This window comes from Convolutriloba macropyga, chromosome 5 (genome assembly GCF_964194025.1).
Source record: "Convolutriloba macropyga chromosome 5, txConMacr16.3, whole genome shotgun sequence".
Taxonomy (NCBI): domain Eukaryota; kingdom Metazoa; phylum Xenacoelomorpha; order Acoela; family Convolutidae; genus Convolutriloba; species Convolutriloba macropyga.
In genome coordinates this window covers 58,632,817-58,660,022 of record NC_134472.1, presented here as the reverse complement: position 1 = coordinate 58,660,022, position 27,206 = coordinate 58,632,817, and the positions used below count along the sequence as shown (strand labels likewise).

Sequence of the window (27,206 nt, the reverse complement as noted above, 5' to 3'; positions counted from 1 at the left end):
GTGAGCTATAAATCGGACTCAATTCTGTTCACAACTTTTTCTAACTCCATTGTTTTAGAACGCAGAAGCTAGAACGAAAAAAGCTTTAACACTAAAGCCGATCAATGTAGGCAGCATGTACTTAACATTTAAACTTGTGACACTTATTACTTAAAATTAATTTAATTGCGGAAACAAATTCTCAATTGAGCAAAACATTGCCAATAATTTAATGTCTACGTTTGCATTCTGGTTCTCAAAAACCAATTGTTACAAAATAAACTCATACTTCATAATCTTGATTAACTCTTACTTATAACCATTATGTACAACATATCTGTATCTCTAAGAACAGCACTATTAGCTCTGCAAACAAAAGACTTTATACATCACAAGGTTTAATCTGACTAAACTAGAGGTTAATTTTAAAACAGTTCACATTATTCATAAAATGGCGCCTCTTTGATCATCAAACTCATAGAACAGAACAACGTACAGGTCAAAACTTTGTTCTCGCCGATTGATGTGGTTTAAGAGACATTAACGCACCGGACAAACGAAGTAAAAGATCAGAAAGCTTATTCATTCCTGGGATTTTATAAAGAGTCCTTAGTTTCAAACTTTGGAGCTGTTCCCTTTCCATCGTGTACAAATTTTGTTTTCATAACACTCTGTGATCAAAATCCTGTGTGTTTTGCTCTGATTTTGGAGTTTCACTAGCCTGATAAATTACAATTTGTAAATACCAGTATAAAGGCTTAAAAAAGCCAATTATAGATGGTCATAGTCTAACGAGTGAAAAGGAAACAGTTTCCAAAACTTTCAACACGAATAGTCACACTGAATATCTATTTGCAATTAAATCTGAAGTACTCTTCTTTCCCAGTGATACTGTTTTTCTCGATGAAGTACACTTCGTTCTTCTGGTCCACAATCAGCAGAGTGGTCACTCGAGTGCCATACTTGAACTTGTTGCATCTGGACTTGACAAAGATAGACGAGAATAACAGCAAGTCTTCTGAGGTTTCTTTCGGAAGGATTCCTTCATAGTTCTCCTTTATCAGCGGGTCGTCGTATCTTGAGAAAGAGATTGCATGAAACTGGCTCAGTAATAATATTATCAACTATTTCAGCTCTGTGCATTTTTTGATAGTGATAGTTAGTGGAAGTAAAATGGTTCTGTTGAGCAGCTAGTTTCAGTACATTTATGGTAAAAAATATTTAAGCGAATTTTGGTCGGCAGATTACCGGAAAAATTGCCCCCGCAATATTACAAACAATTTTTTGAAATAATCAAGAAATTTTATGATATAAGACTAGATCTGCAGTAAGATAAAGGAGGTAGACGCCAGACACCATTCATCATTATAGGTTTAATTCAATTTTTGTTTTGAAAAAATACATCAATTTTTTCGGACAAGAACTGAAATGGGCACGATAACTTTTTATAACAACCTTCAATTTAAAAGAGTCCTGTCTAAAATCTGAAAAAGTTTACAGTAGCATTAATTCAATATAAAAATAGTTTGAAAAAAAAACATTCATAGAGCGAGATTTTATTGGTCAGAGAATTTGAATTGAACTAGGGAGCTGTCCATTTTTGCAGATCTGTTCATATTCGCTGAGTTTTTTATGTCAAAGTGAAGTCAAATTGATTTTGTGATTTCAGTATTGCAGAAATAAAAAACCACGAGTTACGCAATATAGCTCCCCTCAGCTTGCAGCTTTGTACCTATACTAAAATAACAAGTTACGCTCTCTCATAACCTCCAATTAGAGTGACACACAATTAGTTGAACTTATCTCCATGAATTGAAGTCAAGAGAAGTAATTTTGTCAGTGTAAAGTCGTTTATGAGAACGAGGCAAGTCCTTACTTAAAAACAAAAAAACCCGCACTACTAAATGAACATTACGTCCGGCACGTATTTCAGTGAAAATTGCACAAAAATCAGAACTGAAGTGATCGTGACGTCATATTGTAACAAAAAATCTTGATGACGAAAAAAACAGAGAGCCAATAAAAGTCTCAGCTAGCGCTAGGCAGCTACTAATAAGGAAAATTTAACCCGACACTAGAGAAAATTTATATTAGTTAGAGGTGCAATAAATAAAGTGCGAATGCCAAATAAAAGAATGCAGGGCTCTGTTAAAGCACCCCATATATATGAATGCTTTCTTGGACGACGCAGCACAAATTGGAAAGTGGCTAAAACGCATAGGGGTACAAATACTCATTTAAAAAATGCACCGCTAACGACTTGTTTCTAATTGCACATTGAGAGGCTCAGACTCTTACAAAAAATTTCAAGATATTGATCGAGACAAACGCAATCATCCTTCTGTTCTCATCGAAAAGCTTCAGCTTCAAAATTCGAACTCAATGAAATGAGCGTGATGGTTAGATTTAAACAAGGGTTCAAATAAAGGCTCTCAAATTAATTGCCACTTAGAAATTAGTGAGTAAGCTATACTCAAATCCTCCAATTAGCGCAAGCAAGTGAGTTCAGCCGCACCGAAGTTTGATTGAGAGGCGATTTAGGAAAATCATAAATCACTCGAGAAAAAGATTAACTAATCGGAAGACCAGCAGGGCCGATGTAAGTGCTGCAAACTTTGTGAGAGCAATTAAACTCAAAAAGTCTATAGAATGAAAAATTGCTTAAAAAATAAAGATCAACATATAACTGCAACAAACATTTTTTGAGGGCAGTTGATAATGGGTAGAACTTTTCATGGATTGTTCAGGATTTCAGTTATTTAAAGCAATTTTGAAATCTCTGAGTAACATTAGTAACATAGCTGCCAGATTGCCAGAAAATAGCCGCAATAGCTGCGTAGATCTGCAGGCTAAAAAACAGTTAAAAAACAGACCAAAAAAATTTTCCTCTATTAATTAAAAGATGAGCTGTTATATTTTGATAAAGAATCTGTATGTTATTGCTGCCTCTAATAGCTGCTCTCAAATAACCTTCATTTAGAATGACACACATTCACTTGACCTTATCTCTTTGAATTCAAGCAAAGAAAAGTCAATTTCAAAGTGAGGAAGTCATTTTTGAGAGTGAGGTAAGTCACGTGTGACCAAAAACTTAATCACGCGAATTAACAAAAAACTCGCTTCACGTCACGCACCCACTTTGAAATTCCATGAACGAATGAACAAATAGCAGATTTGAAGTGGTTGTGAAGTCATATGGTCGTAACAAAAATCTTGACGACGAAATAAAAAGACATAGCAGGACAAGTCCTGACGTACAATTCAAAGAACTTCCATTGACTAACCAAAAAAAATCAGATCAAAAAAATGTAAAACTGAAAATCAATGTCAAAACGCCGAATGTGATCAAAAAACCACTAGTGAGAAAGAAAAATCTAGGCCTAGAATGAACTATGAATGGATTGGGAAAACAATTAAGAAAAAAAATCTGATCCAAAAAATCAAAAAAACAGTAAAAATCAAACTGAAATTGCGGAATGTGAACAAAAACCACTAGCGAGAAAGCGAATTTCTGTTTAAACACCTTTTTCTCAAACTACAGTGAAACAATTTCAAGCATGAAAACCACTCGCTTTTTCGCTCCACTTCCTGTTTCGGCGTGACCAAAATCACTACTCAAATTTGACTTCAAAAATTATGAAAATATGTGAACAGATCTTAAACAAAAGACAGCGCCCCAATACAATTCAAACTCTTTGAAATGTAAAAAACCAAGAGAGGCCAATAATAGCCCCAGCTATCGCTGTGCGGTTATTAGTAAATATTCTCATGCCTTCTGTCACTTGTCATCACTTTGAGGAGTTGCGCCTTCAGGTCTCTCATAATCTGCATTTTAGAACTCTCAGCAGTTTTGTTCAGTGACTCTGTAATAGCCTCTTCGAACATTTGCACCCCCTTGTTCGTTTTGACCCATGGTCGCTCCATAGACGAATTCGAATGACCACAAAAACCAGAGCCTGTGATCTCTTTATGTTTTAACTTCCCGTCAGTTCCACACGTGTAGTAACTACAGCTGAGGGGTCCCGCAAAATCGAAGTTGAGCAGAAAGAAGGGGGAATACATATTTTTGGCACAATCATTACGTAATTTGTTTGCGAACTCACTGTGGTTCTTCAAGTTATCAACACATAGCTTCCCACGAGAGCTCTTGGGTCCATCATCGCGTTTTTTTGTGTACTTATTCAGGATGACAGAAACACACTTGTTTTTCCTTGACACGCCTAAACAAATCTACAGGTAGCGCAAAAAACTTTGTGTTCTGAAAAGTTTGTGCAGTCGAAAAACACAAGAGTAAAACAAGTGCGGCTGATCCATTATATTTGATAAATTGTATTGAAGAGAACAGCAACTGATTTGATGGATTTTTGAAGATTTTTCATTTACATAGTTGAAATTCAGAATTATTTAAGAATTACCTTAAGAGTGACAATTCGGTTGTTCTGCACATTTATGTAAAAGATCATAAGTGAAAGATCAGAAAAGTTGCTGAATGCAAATCACGGTGTAAATTGAGAAATCAACCAAAGTTTCAAATGAAAGGCCTCAGCAACTAAAAAAGGAAACGAGGAACGGGTTGTCGAAACTTACATACACCATCAAAGACGTGGGCAAATAATTAATCCACATAAACAAAATAGTACAAGAACAACAAAAAGCTAACTGAAAAAACCTCAGGCGACTGTCAAAGATCAGAACTTAATTAAACAATAAAACAAAAACAGCAAACCGAATTTATACAATGCTCTCATAAATGTCGAATAGCGCACCACTTACAATCCAAAATTTCTAACCTAGCATCAAATAAAAACATATCTTTGCTCAAAAACAAATATTCAAACTACACAAAACTTTTGCAATTCTTCGGTATAAACTTCGAAATTTTCAAAACTAAGGACAATCAATTATTTTAAACATAACCGACTAACGTGGGGTGAAATGCTGTCAAACGAACGGCGAGCGGTTGGCTTCGTCAGTAACTAGCTACCTGGGGAGGGGGTTGACCGGTGGGGGGAGCCAACAGTGGGGTGGGCGCAACAGTGGGGGGATTCTTCAACCTGAAAGAACCGCCCTTCACTCCATAAGTATAGGTCTCCAACACAGTTTCTGTGAATCGCATTCTTGGAGACTAGAGAGCTGAAAGGCTCTAAGAGAACTTAATGTACGCTGGGCGCTACCTGTTTATCCCGTTTCTGAGGACGAAAAGTCAAACGGGTCATACGAAAGTCAATTCGGTCAAGCAAAAAATCGCATATAAAAGACCGACCGGACTAATATAATTGCTACAAACTTCGTTTGAGAGCTATCAATAACACAAAGAATTGTTCCCATATATCTGCTACACTTCGCTATTTGTGACAAATTGATCAATACAACTAAGGCACCAATTTCCTTCAAAAATTTTTCAAGCACGTTAAAATAGTATTAATAAAGAAAATCCTGAATTGAACGCAGGAACTCAATAAGTGAAACTGTTATAAAAGCAACAATAACTTAAACCTCAGGGTCTGGTTTGGTATTAAAATGATCAGTATGAGTGTCAGTCTCTGATTAATTTGAATTGCGCAAATCAACAAACAATGAAACAAAAATGCATCAGAGATTAAAACTTTTTAAATTGGTAAATGAAAAACATAAGTGATGCACTATAACAAAATCAGAGTGAAAAAAAGATTATGTTCATTTATATCTAAACATAGTGTATTTTCATCTAAGTAGAGTGCAGAAAATCGCAAGCAATTGAGAGATCACAAACAAAAAATAGCCTGCAGAGTGCCGGAAAATAGCCGCAATAGACGATGGTGGCCTTCCATGGAATTATGGAATTGAAATAACTAAATAAACAAGACAGACAGATTGACCACCAGCCCTTTAACAGGCCACTAGGCTTTTTGAGTTAGATTCGGACTGTCATTTTTATGAGACTATACGCTCTATAAGAAACAGAGCTTTTTCAAAATCGATGTACGAAATCACAAACGCAAGACTCTAATACTCAAGAATTAGGGCATATACGTTTGGCATTACTTAGATACACACTATTGATCTTTAACTGGTAAATTTTCATAAAATTAAAAGTTCATTAAGTGGTTTCAGAAGTCATTTTTTTGAGTGAGGTAAGTCACGCAATTGACCTAAAAGCAGAACAAATGACGTCACCCACACAAATTTTAACTCCAAAGCAGTAGAAGTCACTGAAATTGAAAAAATCAATGGTAGCAAGAATCATCGATGGAGACGACGAGTTAAAAAAAATCACGATGTCCCCAATAATAGCCGCTATCGCTTCGTTGCTATTAAAAACAAAACATTGCATTTTGACATGTCATACTGAATTGAATAAATAATTGAACAAAAAGCAGAGCTGAAGTGGGAGTCACGTCATATGTTTGTAACAAAAATCGTGACGACGAAATAAAAAAATCAGGAGGAAGGCAAATAATAGCTAGCTATTGCAGATATTAATTACAAAATTCCTATAGCAAACAGACGTAACTTCAACGCCAAGACAAAAAGAAGTTCGACGCACCGAAATAAAGCGTAGATATGTTCTTTCGAGATCAATTCACTTCAGTAATGTTAAGAAAAAAAACAGTACAAATAATGACTCGTCCAACTTTTAGCACTTTTTAACAAAATTTGCGCATTAAGAGAAAACAAAATGAGAAACCGTCGTTAGCAAAAAAACAAACTTCAGATCCAGAGAAGCACAGAATTTCCAATCGCTGGAAAAACGTTCGAAAATCGGAGCAAACGCACAGACCGTACCTTATTTTCGAAGTAATTTAGTAAACAGGAACCAGAACACAGCCAAAAACAAGCGCCCAATTATACGCGAAAATAATTTCAATATCAACAGAGATGACATGAGAAAAACATGAGAAAACAATTTTGAGAGCAAACCAGACAACTCAAAATGCTTAAATTGATTCCGAAAATTAGGTCTATACATTGGCGCGGAAGTAACAACCATTAGACTATTTAAAAAAATTCAATTCCAGAGCAATAACTTTAAAGTATCCAGCAGTTAATTCACTGCACTATAAATTAATCAAGTCAAAGAGTTTGCGTTGCTTGAACTACTAAAGCTCCTGAATATTGAAATTCATATTTATCACTCACATTTTAAAAAATGTTTCACCAAAATATTAGTAGCTGACTTTTATCAGTCGAATTTGCTTTAAAGACGTAAAACTAAAAAAAACCAATTTCAGTTACTCCAAAATTCACGAAATTGTCAAATGTTCAAACAGCTGAACAAAATTATTCACAGTAAAAAGTTCAATTAATTACAATTTCAAAACAAAATCATTGACAGATGTTGTTTCACAACTGGTTGAAGCCCTAGAACGGCAAAATCGGTAGCTAAGTCATAGAAAACTTTTAAGTATAAAAAATAGTATAGAATCACTTCTTGTGATGCCATCAGTATCTCGAGCCAATGGCAGATTCCTACAACTTATTCATTGAACTGACTCAGTTGAAGATTGGACAGCATGTCATCTCATTCGCAGCTCCATATTTTATTGAAAGCTGATAGATCCTGGTTCAAATCACCCTGACTGAGTCCAAAATAAACTCAAGATCTCTGATTAAAAGGTCTAGTGCAAGAGACCTGTTATCCTTCAAAATAACCTCAGAATATGCGTCTGTAAATCTTCCTAGGGAGTTCGTCTACCGGGTCATTAACAACCTGATTCGGCTTCAGCAAGAGCAGGTCCGAAATTATATATCTCCAAGCGCGGCAGCGAGAACACTCCGAAGTGAGAGGTTTATGACAATTAGCAAAGTCGCAATCTTGTTAGCTACCGTACATTTAAGCTCCGAAGGACGACAAAGTTAGACTCGTTATCAGATTTAGTAAACTCTAAGTCAAATGAGGGCCATTCGTCGTCTACGTGAATTTTGATCAAAAATTGACAGAAGCAGATTTCCTGAAGACCTGCTTTTCTTTGAACGCCCGAATAATTATCAAAAACTGAATTGCGACCAACCTAGCCAAGTGCCTCCTTCTTTTTTGTCTTTGCCTCCAACGATGTCACATTCAGCGTCATTCCAAAACTGGAGGGGCTCAGAGTCGCGGTCCAAATACTCATCTCGGTTGGCAGCAAGTATCAATTTATATCTAAATATTCAACAAAATCCACAGTGTTAGGACACTCGCTTTTTCAGCGAATTTTTGCATTTAACGTTAAAATAATGGAACGAAGTTAGAGAAAAAGCTCGAACATCCCTAATTAAAACTAATATGTATATGACTACCCCTAACCCTAAATCTGTCGTACTTTGGGTTGGGGGTGGTCATGTGCAAACAACCATTCAACAGCTATTCCTATGAACATGAGGCTCTAAAGATGGCGCTCTTCGATTTCAGCCAAACCCTATAACAGTGAACACACCACTCGGATAATGGGAGGCACAGGGCCATATTAATATAGCACTTGATTAGGCGAAATGAACCAGAACATTGTTCTTTCTAATTACACTAACGATCTACCAAGAAATTATTGCCATTCACATAATGAAAGTAAACAAAGAGGCTCGGTAATGTGCGATCGCACATAAGGTTCTGAACCCGCTCATCCACAATTTTGGCATAATTGTCTACCAAATGAGGAACGGATAGAAAAACCCAATAATTCAAGTATTTTTCAAAAAAAATTGGTGTATGAACGAAAAGATAGCCTCCAAAGCAAATAACTTAGTGGAGTAAAATATGATGCATTAGATTAACGAGATATGCCAATATAAAGAAAGCGAGTCAAGACGAACAGCAAAATCAAACAACAACAACAATTAATAATTACATCAAAAACTTTGTCCGTTTTAAAAAACAAAACTTAATAACAAAGTCGAAATAGCCTCAGATAAAACTGAAACTAAAAAAAATAACTTGTAATTCACCATAAAAGATATGGGACCAGTCCATAATAAGGCTTGGTAACAATTAGACAACAGAGAACAAAAAGAGTAAAGTTAAGCTTATTTAAAAAAAAACAATTTATTTCAAAGTAATGAAAACAATTATAAATCAAGCAAAATTTGCCATAGGTCTAAGATTGCCAATGCTTCCATAGAAGGGCATTAAGAGCTGAAGGTATTTTTTATTCAGTTACAAAAAGAACAACAAATGATCAACAAACAAAAAATCAAATAAACTTGCCAGAAAACGCTTTCGAAGCCGTAAAGCCATATTTTGGCCCTCAAAATTTGTTTGATTGCACATTCTTCGAACACCAATAATGTAGTATGTGACCTCTCTATAATGAGACTAGTTAACCAGTTGACATAAAAGAAAAAGGCAAAATTAAAAAAAAACCTTGTTTTCTTTCGAAAAAAATATTTCCAAAGTCATGAAAGCCATTAATTACGAAGTGAAAAAAATATGTTCCTTTATTCGTCCCAAGGAAACCCCTGAGACCCGCAACTATCCAGAATATTTCTTACGGCTACAATAAGAACGTCAATTATGACAGAAAAGAAATTAATTCATTTTTTCTTGTGAAAAACCCGTGTCAAAGCCAGTAAAGTAATAAAGAATTCACTGAAAACATTAGATTTTGTGACCCTAATTCCTTCTAACGCCCTTCCTTGAAATTAATAGTATCATATTTGACCTGTAATGAACGAGACTAGGTAACAAATAGACAATAAAAGGAACAAATTTGCGAAGTTAAAAAGTGTCTATTTTGGAAAACAATTGTTTTCAAAGTCATGAAAGCCATCAGCTGTCTACTAATATTAGAATAATAGCTCATCTATGGTTCAATGAAATAACAGTGAAGCCTGTCATTATACGGGAAATTTCATACGACTAAAAGGACAAAGTAAAACCGACACTTAAACACAAAATTAAAAAATTCATTTAAACTCTTCAAGAAAGTAGTGTCGCAGCCGTTAGACCCATAATCTATGTCTTTAAGGATTTTAAAACATTCAATTATGCCATTGAATGCCAATACTGTGATATGTGAACTGTCATAAACCTGATAATGTGACAAAACTAGAAAACGTGAAAAATATGCAAAAACGTAAAAAATTTTAAAAAGAGAAATCTAGTAGTATCAAAGCCAGAAACCCATAACTTAAGGCGTAAAATTGCAATAGATTATAATTTTTAAATCATTAGAAATAAGAAGCATTCTTTCTTTGCTCACACTAAGATACAAGTTGACCAAATTAATAATAAAAAATTGAGGCAAACTTCAATAAGCCATTAATTATATAAAAATCAAAGTCAAAACGACCATAAGCTTTAATTAGATGCATTAAATTGGAGCTGCATAGGAAGCCAATTGGACATATTACTTCCGAGCTTTCATTTGAAATGTTCTGTTCTTTAAATAATATAAAAAAGATTGACTAATTTAATTTGAAAAAGACCGACTGATTACAATCCGAATCATTTTTGGATTGTAACAGTCCAAGAATGGTCCAATGATAGCCCTGCTAATGCTGTTCGTCCATTAGAAAAACTTAATTTTTCAAATTTTATATAGATAATTTGTTAGTTAAAAAATTAAAAAATGCTACGTTTTTGATAATCAACGAGTAAAATTAGCATAAAACTGCAAAGTTTTATTTACAGAGCACTTTCAACGGGAGTTGAAGTGGAAATAGCCCCCTTTTAAGTCTACAAACATTGTGTTAGTGGTGTTTGAATGCGTATTTCCGGCAAATTTAATCAAAGTGGACTGAATAATTTCATTTTGTGCCGTTTTTGATGAAGTCTGAATGTTGAATTATTTAGCCCCGATTTTTGACAAAACAATTAAATGAAAATTAAAACTAGTCGACAATATGTTTTTGTCTTTAAAAACAAAATCAACCGCATTTTTTGAAAAAATTTGTAGCAAAACTTTAGCAAAGTTGAGGAAATTTTAGTAAAAAATTCAGGAAAATGTGAATAATATAGCTGGCAGATTGTCAGAAATTAGCCGCAATAGGTTCGTAGATCTGCAGTCTAAAGAAACAGTAAAAAAGACCGACAAAAAATTCGTCTTTTTATTGAAGGCTGATATGTTATATTTTGGCTTAAAATCTATGTTTTGCTGCCTCTATTAGCTGCTCTCAAATAACCTGCATTTAGAGAGACACACGGCCATTTGACCTTATCTCTTTGAATTAAATTAAATAAAAGTCAATTTCAAAGTGAGAAGGTCATTTCTGAGAGTGAGGTAAGTCAAGCGTGACCAAAAATTTAATAAAGCGAATGAACAAAAATACTCGCTCCACTAAGAGCGAAAAATGACGCACGCACTTCTGTTGAAATTGCATGAACGAATGAACAAAAAGCAGATTTGAAGTGGTTGTGATGTCATATGGTCTTAAAAATCTTGACGACAAAACAAAAAAACATAGCAGGACAAGTCCTGACGTACAATTCAGAGACATTTCATTGACAAAAAAACGAACTAGAACGGACTATGGGTGAATTGAAAAGAAGAAAAAACCACTAACGAGAAATGAAAATTTGGTTCAAAGAAAAAACTAGGCCTAGAATTAACTATGAATGGATTGGGAAAACAATTGAGAAAAAAATCCTATCCACCAAATCGAAAAAACAGTAAAAATCCAGGTGAAATTGCCGCATGTGAACAAAAAACGACTAGCGAGAAAGCGAATTTTTGTTCAAACACCGTTTTCTCACTCTACTTCAAAACTAGAGCGAAAAAATTTTAAGCCGCAAAACCACTCGCTTTTTCGCTCCACTTCCTGTTTCGGCGTGACCAAAATCACTACTCCAATTTGACTTCAAAAATCATGAAAATGTGTGAACAGATCTTAAAAAAAGACAGCGCCCCAATACAATTCAAAATTTTTGAATTGTAAAAAACCAAGAGAAGGCCAATAATAGCCCCAGCTATCGCTGTGCGGCTATTAAAAACAATGGAATTCACTCTACTTTGCTCAGAACTTTAAACCTCGATAACTCCCTGTAAAAAACGAAAATCAAAAAAGTCTCTAAATCCAAATTCTACGCTGGACGAGCTTTCGAACGGAAAAGATCCGAAAATCATGACGACAGTGGCAGAGAACCTATAATGCTAAAACTCCGGAACTGTTCACTTTCTCCACGTTCACAAACCATTATGACAAACAAAACAAAATGACAAATTATGACAAAGAAATTTTCACAAGCTATTAATGGAACATAAACCGACTAATGTCGGAAGAATTGCTCTCGAACGACAGGCGATGCAATTTATTTCAGGGGCTGTAGCCTTGATAAATTTTTCTTTATGGGTGCAAAAATAGTTGAACACGACGGAATTCGAACCATGAACCTCCCGATCCCTCACCAGAAGCACAGGCCACTCGTCTACCAGGACCTTTCTGTTGCTATGTTGCAATCGATTTTATTTTAGCAACAAGTTTTACTTCGGAGTGAGAAACGAGATCACTCAAACATGAAGAACGAAAGCGTGAAAAAGCCAGAAACCCATAACTTAAGGCGTAAAATTGCAATAGATTATAAATTTTAAATCATTAGAAAGAAGAAGCATTCTTTCTTTGCTTACACTAAGATACAAGTTGACCAAATTAATAATAAAAAATTGAGGCAAACTTCAATAAGCCATTATTTATATAAAAATCAAAGTCAAAACAACCATAAGCTTTAATTAGATGCATTAAATTGGAGCTACATAGAAAGCCAATTGGACATATTACTTCTGAGCTTTCATTTGAAATGTTCTGTTCTTTAAATAATATAAAAAAGATCTACTAATTTAATTTGAAAAAGACCGACTGATTACAATCCGAATCATTTTTGGATTGTAACAGTCCAAGAATGGTCCATTGATAGCCTTGCTAATGCTGTTCGTCCATTAGGAACACTTAATTTTTCAAATTTTATATAGATAATTTGTTAGTTAAAAAATTAAAAAATGCTACGTTTTTGATAATCAACGAGTAAAATTAGCAAAAAACTGCAAAGTTTTAATTACAGAGCACTTTCAACGGGAGTTGAAGTGGAAATAGCCCCATTTTAAGTCTACAAAGAATGTGTTAGTGGTGTTTGAATGCGTATTTCCGGCAAATTTAATCAAAGTGGACTGAAGCATTTCATTTTGTGCCGTTTTTGATGAAAAAGTCTGAATGTTGAATTATTTAGCCCCAATTTTCGACAAAACAATTAAATGAAAATTAAAACTAGTCGACAATATGTTTTTGTCTTTAAAAACAAAATCAACCGCATTTTTTGAAAAAAATTGTAGCAAAACTTTAGCAAAGTTGAGGAAATTTTAGTAAAAAATTCAGGAAAACGTGAATAATATAGCTGGCAGATTGTCAGAAATTAGCCGCAATAGGTTCGTAGATCTACAGTCTAAAGAAACAGTAAAAAAGACCGACAAAAAATTCGTCTGTTTATTGAAGGCTGATATGTTATATTTTGGTTAAAAATCTATGTTTTTGCTGCCTCTATTAGCTGCTCTCAAATAACCTGCAATTAGAGAGACACACGCCCATTTGACCTTATCTCTTTGAATTAAATTAAATAAAAGCCAATTTCAAAGTGAGAAGGTCATTTCTGAGAGTGAGGTAAGTCAAGCGTGACCAAAAATTTAATAAAGCGAATGAACAAAAATACTCGCTCCACTAAGAGCGAAAAATGACGCACGCACTTCAGTTGAAATTGCATGAACGAATGAACAAAAAGCAGATTTGAAGTTGTTGTGATGTCATATGGTCTTAAAAATCTTGACGACAAAACAAAAAACATAGCAGGACAAGTCCTGACGTACAATTCAGAGAAATTTCATTGACACAAAAACTAGAACGGACTATGGGTGAATTGAAAAGAAGAAAAAACCACTAACGAGAAATGAAAATTTGGTTCAAACAAAAAACTAGGCCTGGAATTAACTATGAATGGATTGGGAAAACAATTGAGAAAAAAATCCTATCCACCAAATCGAAAAAACAGTAAAAATTCAGGTGAAATTGCCGCATGTGAACAAAAAACGACTAGCGAGAAAGCGAATTTTTGTTCAAACACCGTTTTCTCACTCTACTTCAAAATTAGAGCGAAAAAATTTTACGCCGCAAAACCACTCGCTTTTTCGCTCCACTTCCTGTTTCGGCGTGACCAAAATCACTACTCCAATTTGACTTCAAAAATCATGAAAATGTGTGAACAGATCTTAAAAAGACAGCGCCCCAATACAATTCAAATTTTTTGAATTGTAAAAACCAAGAGAAGGCCAATAATAGCCCCAGCTATCGCTGTGCGGCTATTAAAAACAATGGAATTCACTCTACTTTGCTCAGAACTTTAAACCTCGATAACTCCCTGTAAAAAACGAAAATCAAAAAAAGTCTTTCTAATTCCAAATTCTACGCTGGACGAGCTTTCGAACGGAAAAGATCCGAAAATCATGACGACAGGGGCAGAGAACCTATAATGCTAAAACTCCGGAACTGTTCACTTTCTCCACGTTCACGAACCATTATGACAAACAAAATAAAATGACAAATTATGACAAAGAAATTTTTACAAGCCATTAATGGAACATAAACCGACTAATGTCGGAAGAATTGCTCTCGAACGACAGGCGATGCAATTTAATTCAGGGGCTGTAGCCTTGATAATTTTTTCTTTATGGGTGCAAAAATAGTTGAACACGACGGAATTCGAACCATGAACCTCCCGATCCCTCACCAGAAGCACAGGCCACTCGTCGTCTACCAGGCCCTTTCTGTTGCTATGTTGCAATCAATTTTATTTTAGCAACAAGCTTTACTTCGGAGTGAGAACAAAAGAGATCACTCAAAAATGAACGAAAGCGTGAAAAAGTCACTGGAGAAGTCAAAGAATGTTCTAGAAGAAAAGCGCAAAAACGGTCAAGCAAAAAATTTGCAAAACCAGACAAGGCCGTTTACAATAATTGTTACGAATTTCGTCGAGAGCAATTGAAAACAAATACTTGTATTTATATTGATAATTGACTAATTTAAACTTAAAAGAGACCCTTAAACTATTGCGAAATTGGAAAAAAAAGACCGTTATAAGGGTGTCAATTAATCAAATATGGATGATCAATTTCTACAGCGTGGAAACAATAGCTATTAATTGCTTATAAAATTGTTGCATTCTACCACATCGCTACTCAGACCTACTAAGAGTCTGTCACCTTGCAAGATACTGTTGGCAGGAATACCATAAATTTTACATTTACACCAATCCTATTATAGTTTGAAATCCTTATTTATCATTGTTGCAGCTATACTTCCTTGCAACATCAATTGTTCTTTCACAAAGAGGGATTCTTAAGCTAACGTTTCTCAGGAAACGCGATGAAAACTCCATTGATATTTTTCTTAAGAATCACTTGTTGAAGATGAATAAATTTCAGGTTTATCAGCCATTTTAATTTGTTCGGCGCTCCTTCAAGAGTTTGCATAGCAAGAAATTTCCGAATCTTTTCAGTTTTAAAGAAATTTACAATGCTACACGACACTTAACTAAGTGTCTTCGTTGGGAACTAAACTTAAAAGCGGTGAATACGTTGAACTTATGTAAGATCTACGCCTGAGCGTAGATCTTGCATAAATTCGACACATTCATCGCCAATCTTACATAACTTTGCGTTTAATTTAGCGTAAATCTTACATAATTTGGCGTTGAATTGATCGTAGATCTTACACAAATTCAACGCATTCACCGCTAATCCTATATAATTTTGCGTTTTTAAGCATAGATCTTACATAATTTTGCGTCGAATTTAGCGTAGATCTTACATAAATTTTGCGTTGAGTCTAACGTAGATCTTATGTAAATTCAACGCATTCACCGCAAATCTTACATAATTTTGCGTTGAATTGATCGTAGATCTTACACAAACTCAACGCATTCACCGCCAATCTTATATACTTTTGCGTTTTTTTTTTGCGTATGGGAAGTGTAAAACATAAAGAGTTTTTTGTGTAGCTTGTCTAGGAAAAAATTGGTCTTTTATACGAAAATTTGCGAATTTCGCGAATAACAAATCTTAAAATTAGGTGTTCTTTATCGGGTCAAGGAGTTAATCAAATCAACTCAAAGTCATAGTCCCCTGTGTATGGGGAGTGAAAAAAAATTGGTATAGCTTGTCTAGGAAAAGAGTTGGTTGCATTCTCTATTTGAATAAAACAAGCCAATGACGAAATTTAAAAATTTTTTTCAATTGATTAGTTGTTAAATCGAATCAATCGTGGCATGGCAGATCTACAGTGTCTATAGCGCAGGAATAATTTTTTTTTGTAGCTTGCCCAGATAAAAAGTAAGGTTGTCATAAGGAAAATTGCGATTTTGGGAATGCCGAAATTTTAGAAGTAAATCGTGTCAAGGAGCTGGCAATTTGATGTTTCTGCTGGCTGCCTGGTTTCTGAGTTGACAATAAAATCAGTTCTAAGCTGATTCAGTTAAGAATGATGTAAATTAAACAAAAGGCTAGCAAACCGGTTAAGGAAGGTCAACGCTAAATTCAAGCGAAATTAGATAAGATCGTCGGTGAATGCGTTGAATTAATGTAAGATGAGCCGTGAGCCTTCAAACATTTGAATCGGATCATGAGTTAGGAACTCATTGACGTTGATATCAGGAACTTACTTCAAATGAAATTGCAACTCTTATCATAAAATTGACTTTCTTTTTACATTCTTGGTAACAGAGAGTTGGTGTGAAAATGTTTAGCTGCTACTGTTTTGTCGTACTCAGAAACTTTTGTAACTATTAAAGGTCAGAATAAGCAACATTGACTTTTTTAAAAGTCGAACTTTTCGAGTTGGAAAAAACACCCATGTCAATAAACGTAAATTTGTTTTAGGAGTTCATTTCCTAACGGTGAAACCTCATCCTCAAAACAGAATTTAGTCACCAGCAGATGGTGTGAAAATGCTTAGCCCTTAGATGAATTTTTTACCATCTGCTGGTGACTAAATTCTGTTTTGAGGATGAGGTTTCACCGTTAGTAAATGAACTCCTATAACAAATTTACGTTTATTGATATGGGGAGTTTTTTTCCAATTCGAAAAGTTCGACTTTTAAAAAAGTTAATGTTGCTTATTCTGACCTTTAATAGTTACAAAAGGTTCTGAGTACGACAAAACAGTAGCAGCTACTACCTTAGTAAAATTTGCTTTAACACATTTTGGAGTAGCAGTGTTAGTACCAAATATCTGAAGTAGATAAATCATATTTATTAGTTTTAGTTCCAACATTTCCTTCAAAATGACAAATACTTTGCGAGTTTTTATTGCGAGTCTGTCTCGAGTCTCTTCTAGGATGCGAATCTCGCATCCTAGGGAAAAATGGTACCCTAAAAGGTCTCTTGACACGCAATTTTAACTACCTAACGTTCAATGATTTCTTTTTCGCAAACTAAACTTTTTTTATCTCTCTGTTCATAATTTACAGTAATCTAAAGAGGTATCAATAACATGCTAATTGCTTTAATTTGACTCCTGCCAATAAATTTTCAAATCTATTTTCTTCAAGTTTATTAGCAACCTAATCTTCTCAGCCGGCTCTTGTTGTGCCTCTCGTTTGACTATCCGAATGGATTGGAATGTATTGGGTTGCAGTCTTTTTTTTTGAAGTTCTGTTCCCACATTTCTTCGACTTTTGATGTCCATAGAAGGTCCAAATGGAGTTGAATTTTGTCTAGTGCTTTTAAATTAGTGCGAAAAAGTGTTTTTTCACATACCGCAATTTGAATTCTTATTTTTTTGTCTTCGTTGCTGATAAAGTTAAACGTTCGTTGCTACAAAACTTTAAACGTTCGTGGCTAAATGTTGAATAAAAGTTGCCTGTGTTTCTTTTTCTTTGCGTAGTGTTATCTTTTAGGCTAACAGGCGATAGTTCTCTAAACCCAGCTTACTGATCCCAGAGTATGCATCTGAAGAATCATAAGTGAATAATTTCAAGTTTTGAGTTGATAGCTAAAAATTTTGAGACCTGGACACTCAACATACTTTTAAAAAATTCAGTTGACTTTTGAGTTTTGCCACTTTTGATACTCTCTTTTTCTTTTTTCTCCAGTATCAATAATATCTGGTCTTGTTAATAATATAACTCAAAGGTTTCAGCTTTTAGTCGCTGGTTTATTTTTCAGTTTCGCATCACTTGTATTCGATTTTGTAATTTACTGAAGACTGTCTTTGCTTGTTGTTGTTTTCGTCACTTTGTCCATTGGCGGAACTAGTGAACATAGTTGCTACCAAAAGTTCGGTGGTTTGTCGTAGACAATTTTGAAAATACAGTTACGTCTTAAATTGACTTTGACGTCTCCAGTGTTCAAAAAAGCTGTCCTTTTTGTTCCTATCAAATTAATATCCCAAAATTGGGCTAATAATTATTTATTGTCCTATTTGTTGCTTTTTCTCTTTAAAACTCTACAGAAAATGAGTATAAGGTCTAAGCACATCTGATGTCAGCTAATATCAAACATTGTTAGGTTTGGTTTTCTCACCACTAGTTTTTGGGAAAAGAAATTTTTTAGTGTTATTTTCCTGTCTATCGTTTTATATATTCGCAAATGTCGGATCATATGCTTTGTTGCCTATCATAGCTTGTTGTTGCTGCAAAAATGTTAAGTCTGCGCATCAGCAGTCAAAAAAATGTCTTCGGATTTTTCGACATTTTGCATGAAGTTTTTTTTGTTTTTCCAGACTATTTTCATTTTTCACTCTCAGTAATCAAACTACTTATACATCAGTTGCTCAGCAAATCTAAGTAAAAAGATTGAAATCATTATTCAGAAACAGAATCGATGGGCAAAAGTATAAGGCCCCCTTTTGACTGCCAGGTAGTTGGACTTTGATCCATCTTTTTTTGAAGTTCTGTTCTCACCTTTCCAACCTTCACAACTTTACAATTAACTACAGAGATCCGCAAAGCATGTTCTAACAATTTGACTCCTACCTTTTTGCTGTGAAAAGGTGTTGGAATTCACTTTAACATTTGATGCGTTGCACAGCCTTTCGGTCAAATTTTATCTACATGGGAAAAATTAACCAGATATCTACCATAATTGGCAAGAAGAGCACTTTATTAGCTTATTGGCTTGAAAGATTGAAAACATAGCTGACAGATCACCAGAAACAAGCCGCGATAGCTTCGTAGATCTGCAGTCTCAATAAGAAACTAAAAAAGACAGACCAAAAAAAAAATTTCTTTTGATTAAGGGCTAAGATGTAAAGCTTTGACAAAGAATCTGTTTAACTTATTGCTGCTTCTATTAGCTGCTCTTAAAATACATTCAACTAGAGTGCAATACGCTCACTTGACCTTATCTCTTTGAATTGAAGTAACGAAAAGTTAATTTGAGAGTGAGGAAGTCATTTTTGAGGGTGAGGTAAGTCATGTGTGACCAATAACTTAATCACGCGAATGAACAAAAAACTCGCTTCACTAAGAGCGAAAAATGACGTCACGCACGCAATTCAGTTGAAATTGCATGAACAAATGAACAAACAGCAGATTTTAAGTGATCATGATTCAAATGAAGATAGCCCATAAAACCAACTGAACTAAAAATTACATTACACCTATATACAAAACAAGCCAAATATTTTTAAAAAATTGAAAACATGAAAGTACGCAAGCAGAAGAAGTCAAGCCATGTTAAGCTCCCAAAACTTCATTTTGGAAGAAAAATTTGAATACTGCAAGAAATGACAAAAATTGTAAAGGGTCAAAAAGAGGCATCCAATTCAGGAATTATCAAAAAGACGATGAAATATTTACTAATTTGGTTAACAAAGTCCGCTCAAAGAGCCAAAAACGAAGAAATTAATGAAAAGGCCAAAAGGTGACAAAAAATGAGAAATAGGAGCATTTTTTGCACTTGAAACGCATTATTAACCTGTCAGAAAAATGTGTTAACGATTTCAGATGGTTGCATATTCATGCGGCATCGGTCAAAATTTACTTCTACAAAAAACCAAGTTAAAATAAAACTTTTTAGGCCAAATGGACAAAAACACGGCTAAAAACTGTCATCTATAGACAACCATGTCTGAAACTCTTTTCAAAGTCAAATAGTCATTCACTGAACGCAGCAGATAAACAAAAATAGTACTTCCGGTAAAAAAAAACCTGAAGAAAACCAATACTCCTCTTCGAGTCGAAAAAAACCAGAGAAAGCAAATAATAGATTCAACTATCGCTTCGCGGCTATTAAAAATTCACAAAGATTACTTTCAAATTATTCGCGTCCTTTCCAAGATTTTGATGACCAAGGTTTTGAAGAATAATCTTTGCATTGCACAACCTTTGTTCAAAAAGGCACTATATGAATTGGTTAACAAAAATCTTACTTTGATTTTTGTTCTCTTTGGGCCTGTAAAGGGTAATTGAACTAGCCATTTGAACAATTTCTTAAAAATCATAGAAAAGTTGAAGTAATGCATTCGCCACTTTTTTTCATAATGACATAGTGTGCTGCGTGCAAATGCATTTGAACTGAAATCGAATTTTCTGCTTTTGAGACACTAAATTCTTTAACCTAAATAAAATCGAGAAATGAAAGGACATGAGAAAAATGATGTCCACTTTTAATTCTAATAGTTCAAATCATTCATTCCATTTGTCATACAATATATATATATATATATATATATATATATATATATATATATATATCTATATATATATATATATATATATAAAGAGAGAGAGAGAGAGAGTAAATTTCTCTGTTTTTAGTATATGTTTAAACAAAATTAACTAATGAAAAAAACAACCATGACTCGTGAAGGAGAAACAGAGAAGACAACGTAGGGACCCATTGGGATCACCACGCGCTGCCCTGTTAAAAAACAATAATCATACTTAATTGAATTTGAAGGCCCCAAAAAAACTGCCAATTTTGTCGAAACAATACTATGTAATTCAAATACTGATCCTGTGAGAAATTTGCAATTTTGACCTCAACAACGAGGTCTCAATCCTGTGAGAAATCGTTTCCATTTTTTGCTGCGTCCTATATGAATCCCGAATTCTATGCATTAAATCAGTAAAAAAAGCAAGGCAGGGTTATCATAGCAACTCATCAGCACTTAGTTATTCACTAATATATTGTATAACTTGCTGCATCTGTGAGGGAATGAGAACCGACTAACTTCAGATTTGGCCTTAGGTACTTTCAAAAAAGATTAAGCTGATCTGCGTGTTGCATATTTATGAGCATCTACTAAAGAAAAAACCAGCTGTTTAGCTTATTATCACCTTGCAAATTATAAACTGATCAGAAAACAAACTTTAAGAGTTAATAGATTTTACCACCTTTATGAAATCTTCTAACGAATTTTTCTTTTTCCTAAAAAATTAACACGCAGTATTCGTAGCTGTTGCATTCGAATTGGCTACACTGAGCTGAAACTCACTCCATCATATATGAGTACACCGTATTGAACGATAGGCTGAACATTTGAAGAGAAATAATCTAACAGAACTCCACGAGGCACGTAGTGTCGTAGTTTTGATAAAATTCCACACTGCCGATTTAGTTTCTCCATCACCAAACTAATGTGACCATTTAAAGACAATTTGTTATCTAAGAAAACACCAAGGTACTTGTAACTAACTGTTTTTGATTAATGAGCCGGATAGGCTATAACTATTTCTTAAGTCCGTTGAACATTGAGCTGATATAATGTTGATTTGATAAGTTTCGTCTGTAATCAGACAAAGTTTATTCACTTGCAACCAGGAGGCAAGACGATTAAGATCCTGCTGGATTTCGGCTTTTGATTGACCAACAGCTCTTATGTTGGTATCATGTGGAAAAAGAATAACTTTCAAATGTTCACAAGATTGACGAAGATCGTTTATGTAGATTGCGAACAAGAGGCGCCGAGATTGATCCCTGAGGTACACCACATTTAACGCTCAGAAAAGATGAAGCAACTCCATTTATTGCAACACATTGCTTTCGATTTGTCAGAAAACTTTTTATCCACAGCCAAGATTTATGATTTATTCCATAAAATTGAGGCTTATGCAATAAAATGTCATGATCAATAGAATCAAACGATTTGCGAAGATCCAGAAAAAAATGAACATACTGATGTTCTTTTTTCCAGGCATCGGATTGATTCCGTTAATTTTGCGATAGCATCCACTGTGCTGTGTTTTTTACGGAATCCAAATTGGTTTTCAAACAGGAAAGAAAACCTCTCTAGAAAGTTGTAAACCCGGTTGAACATAGCTCTTTCGAAAACTTTGCTTAAAATATTCAATAATGCAATGGGTCTATAGTTATTTGATTGATCTCTGGCACCATCCTTATGCGGAGGTATTATTTTCGCGTGTATATGAGTACATTCGTGAAAAAACTCTCAATGAAAGAAGCATTGATTAATTTGACTAAATGAGGACCAAGAACGGGTGAACAGGATTTAATGAATACATTACTCAGCTCATCAACGCCGCTAGAACTTTTGTTATCCAAATTCTTAATTATTTGTCAGGGAAACAGGATATAATCAAATGCCTTTGTCTGCACTTTTCAAGGATGCTTTGAGATTGCTAGTATTACAGTATATAAAACCCTGGTCGAAATCTTAGTCAATAGTGAATTCTTTTTCGTGAAATCCGGCCTCTTTTACAATTTGTTGTAGCTGCTGAGCTGATCGTGCTATCATGTCCTGGTTTGTGTTGGAACTGTGTGCAACGTACAGTGCTTGATGAGCCCTCTTGTTCAAAGATAGATTTGATTTTTTTCGTATTTATCAAGAAGCTGCTAGCTGAGATAGCCAACCAAACATTATTTTGCGAAGAATCTCGTTGAGTTTACTGGAAACTGCATCAACATTTTCACTATTTTTAATTTCTTTGTTTGTTTTTTATTAGTCGACAACAACTGGTGGAATAGCCAGAGCGTTTGTAAGTGGACAAACGGGCCTTCTTGAGCCTCAATAATTATCTTTAGCGTCAATTATTTAAAATGACATGGAAAGGTTCGGAAAATTTAATTAATTCGGTAATTATTAATATAATTGTGGTTCTTTTCTGGGGATCAACAGTCAAGAAGAGTCGAACTTTTCTAGTATTATATTTGGCTCGTATATTTAGAATCGATTTGCAAATTAGTACACCATAGTGAACGATAGGCTTAACATTTGAAGAGAAATAATCTAACAGAACTCCACGAGGCACGTAATGTCGTAGTTTTGATAAAATTCAACACTGCCCACTTAGTTTCTCCATCACCAAACTAATGTGACCATTTAAAGACAATTTGTTATCTAAGAAAACATCAAGGTACTTGTAACTAGCTGTGTTTTTGATTAATAAGCCGGGTAGGCTATGACTATTTCTTAAATCCGTTGAACTTTGAGCTGATTTAATGTTGATTTGATAAGTTTTGTATGTAATCAGACAAAGTGTATTCACTTGCAACCAGGAGGCAAGACGATTAAGATCCTGCTGGATTACGGCTTTTGATTGACCAACAGCTGTTATGTTGGTATCATCTGGAAAAAGAATAACTTTCAAATGTTCACATGATTGAGGAAGATCGTTTATGTAGATTGCGAACAAAAGAGGCGCCAAGATTGATCCCTGAGGTACACCACATTTAACGCTCAGAAAAGATGAAGCAACTCCATTTATTGCAACACATTCTTTCGATTTGTCAGAAAACTTTTCATCCACAGCCAAGATTTATGATTTATTCCATAAAATTGAGGCTTATGCAATAAAATGTGCTATTTTTATTTTTTTTGTTTGTTTTTTTTATCAGTCGACAACAACTAGTGGAATAGCCAGAGCGGCTGTAAGTGGACAAACGGGCCTTCTTGGGCCTCAATAATTATCTTTAGCGTCAATTATTTAAAATGACATGGAAAGGTTCGGAAAATTTAATTAATTCGGTAATTATTAATATAATTGTGGTTGTTTTCTGAGGATCAACAGTCAAGAAGAGTCGAACTTTTCTAGTATTATATTTGGCTCGTATACTTAGAATCGATTTGCAAAAATTTTCATCCAGTTACCTGTAATCAAGTTATAGGTACCAGGAACCTAAGTTTTTCCGTTTCCAATAGATATATTACACCTTGAAAACTGTGTCATAGGTTAATTGCAACAGATGGTACCAACTGTTTTTAGTCTTAACAAACCATTATTTGAGCAAACGTAAAATTTTGTTCACAAATGCTTATGAAAACAAAAATTTTGTTCGCGCGGGGGACAGTTTTCAGGAGATAAGAATATTATACGTTACAGCTGACACAGTTACTAATCACGTAAAGACGAAGAAAGGATACCTATGCAAGACTTTGTTAATAGGGTGTTCAGCATCGAATGATTCAGAGTAGTCAGACGCAGCCTCCAACCCAGCCGCATAGTTGGGGTCCAGGAAGTTCAATTCATTTTCGTCTGTCTGGTCCTGCTTCTTCTGAACTTCAGGCTCTTTAGACCCCTTAGCATCCGGCTTCTTTTCTGACTTGTGGTCTGCCGGTCCACAGACTAATATTTTGTTGGGTGTGCCATCATATTGGTACCAGAATAAGATACACATCTGCAAGTAAAACAAACTTCTGAAGCAGATCTGTATCTCAAGGCTCTAAAGATGCGAGATAAAATATAAAAATTATTAAAAGCTACGTTTAGTGATCTTTTCCGTTTGTCCCCCAGCTTAGCGGGTGCACAATATTTGCACCCTACAAAAGCATGTGCTGTATTTTAACAATAATTTCCTGTGCCATGGAACGTGCTCTGTAACTGGGGGTGCTCAACGTTCTGGGGGGATACACGGAAAAGATCAAAGATCTCTCTTCGAATTAAATTTGCAACCGCATTTCAAGAACATTTATTCGATTTGTATGTCCATTTAAGACTGAAGTGTGGATTCGAAATGCCATCGTTACCATTGACAACAGTATTGAATTCCAAAAAGGGACGATTAAATTCGGAATCTGTTCCGTTCAGTGGGACTAGAACCGATAGACCCCTACCTGTGTTAATTGCAGTCTCCAGCCTATATTACTTAATTATGGGCGCATTTCATGGGGCCATGTTTTTTCGCGGGTTCAACTGTCCATATTAGACCATAATTGTTGCCAAAATGCCGGGAGGGTTCTACGGTTAAAGAGCCGGTGTTAAAATTTACTTGCTTTACGAGATCGAAACGTGAAGACAAAATATAAGATTAATTCAAGAATCTGAATGTTGGTATTCAAACTTGGGTCATTTAAAACGATCTGCTTTTCCCTCGCAGAAAAATGCACAACGCAAATATGCACGTGTACTTTTGTTCTTATCTCATGTCTGATCAAAGCTAATTTTGATATAAGACCTTTAAACTTTTAAGAATCTTCAATAGCAAACTTACTAAAATGTGAGCAACAGTGGCCACCAGTGCATCTAACCGTTCAAGTACAGCTCAGTGTGTTCAAGTACAGCTTTGAAAAAACGATATCAATTTCTTTAATTTAAATCGTAATTTTGATGGAACCACTTAACATAACGCAATCCAGGAATTCCTGATCCCAAACTTGTTGCTATGAAAAGAGAAAATAGAATGGGGTTCTCTTTCAAGAAGTAAAGGTTAACTTTTTCAGATTTTCGCACTTAATCAGAAACTTTATGATGATGCTGTATGGTGTATAATGACCAAATAACTGGGTACGCGAAATAATAATTCAGAAATATGATGGTATGCTTCTCGGACAATATCATGCACACCGAGTAGCAGCTTTAAAAAACTGTTTTCCCCTCCCTCAGTGGCATAAACGACGGCCAATTAATCTAAATGAAGTACTAAAAAACTGCAATGTAAGGATCCACTGTTCAAAACTTAGGGATGTATATTATTTGCTCGATTAAGACGCGTGTGCTATGCAATCCCCACATTTTGTGGCTGGCTGGTTGGAAATAACGCACTGGAGCGTCGGGTCAAATTAGCGACAAAATTTCTTTTGGGATAAAAACGGCAGCGGGGACAGCACAGAATAGATCCAATCCTTTTGGACCATCTATCCACATCAATTATTAGTACTCGTTTATTTCGTAGTAACACTTATTTTATTTAGCTATCGATAGGCTTGTCATCAAATCATCAAATTTACCATCTTTTTAAAGCTATGATCTTTTCCGTTTGACAACCCCAAGGCCAAACAGGCCAAACGAAGGAAAAAAACAAGGGCCCTCACCATAGCAATATGAAAAAAGGTCAGTGGAATTGCAAGTTTTTTTGCTACAAAAGATCGTCTCCGTGATCACTGAGACCATGCAAAGACGCCGAAACCGACTGTTCACGCTAAATCAAACACGCCTGCGTGGTTGTGATGAAAGCACACGTGACAATTACACGCAAAACAATGGTGTTGTGCCCTCTGATGCAAAGAAAGTTACCTGGTGTCGGTGTGATCTGCGACACATAACCGGTACATATGATAAAATTCATTCAAGTTTCTGATTTCACTTGTTCAACCACCGGATGCATGATTTATATTGTTGGTTACCAATGCGCGGTTGAAAAGGCTGATGAAAGAAAGCACATATCATACATAAAGGATAAGAAGGGAGAAATATTGATTTTGGAGGACTATAATGCAGTAATTGGATTAGATCTTAATGACCATCCATCCAGAAAGATTGGAGAGGCAGAGACATGTTATGAGAGTGGGCAGGAATGACTTGCTCCTGGCCGAATATAGTACGCAACTTAGTTGAGAAAAATTTCTTCTTGAAGAGTGATTTGAGGAAATGCACATGGCGACATCCAAGAACCAAGGAGCTTTCTCAGAAATATTATGCGGTAATTGAGTAGTCGGCAGTAGAACATTTCAGCGTAAGAGACTTAATGCGGCCTTGGAAGGATAGTCTGGCCTCCGATCTTGCCACGCTCATTAGTGTAACAAAAATGGCGAAAAGAGAACAAGGAAGTCAGCCAAAGCGCAAAGAAAGCTGCTGAAAAAAGATCTGAGACCAAATTTACATTCAACTCCTACGAGCTTGAAGAAATGAGACTTGATCTCGGAGTTAAGAACTAAAACATTAGAAAAGTTAACAGTAACAGAAGTGCTAACTGTAGTCATTAAAAAACATGTACTTGCAGCAGAGATGACTGTGGAAAAAAACTGACTGCTGGGACGCTCAGCTAACTTCAGTGGCAGCAAAAACAACTAAGAAAGAGAAAGGCAGCGCATACCATGTACTCTTCAGAAAAATCTGAGAGCGGAAAGATAGAACGAGATAAACTACACAAATAACAGAAAAGGATCACCTTTGAATG

At 35.1% G+C, this 27,206-nt stretch overlaps 1 protein-coding gene across 3 annotated transcripts; it reads right to left on the bottom strand.

Moving 5' to 3' along the window:
* Positions 1-245: 245 nt before the first annotated feature.
* On the bottom strand, positions 246-25,238 carry LOC142340127 (transport and Golgi organization protein 2 homolog). 3 transcript variants are annotated; one of them, XM_075390577.1, is made up of 5 exons: positions 25,080-25,238; positions 24,235-24,488; positions 7,971-8,101; positions 3,752-4,199; positions 246-1,056 (listed from the first exon to the last, which is right to left on the bottom strand). In XM_075390577.1, exons 2-5 carry the CDS (start codon positions 24,486-24,488, stop codon positions 828-830), a joined length of 1,062 nt encoding a protein of 353 aa, XP_075246692.1. In that variant the 5' UTR covers positions 25,080-25,238; the 3' UTR covers positions 246-827. The 3 variants fall into 3 exon arrangements, with proteins under 3 accessions (XP_075246692.1, XP_075246693.1, XP_075246694.1); XM_075390578.1 differs by having other exon boundaries at positions 25,084-25,231; XM_075390579.1 differs by lacking the exon at positions 25,080-25,238 and adding an exon at positions 24,925-25,069.
* Positions 25,239-27,206: the final 1,968 nt, after the last annotated feature.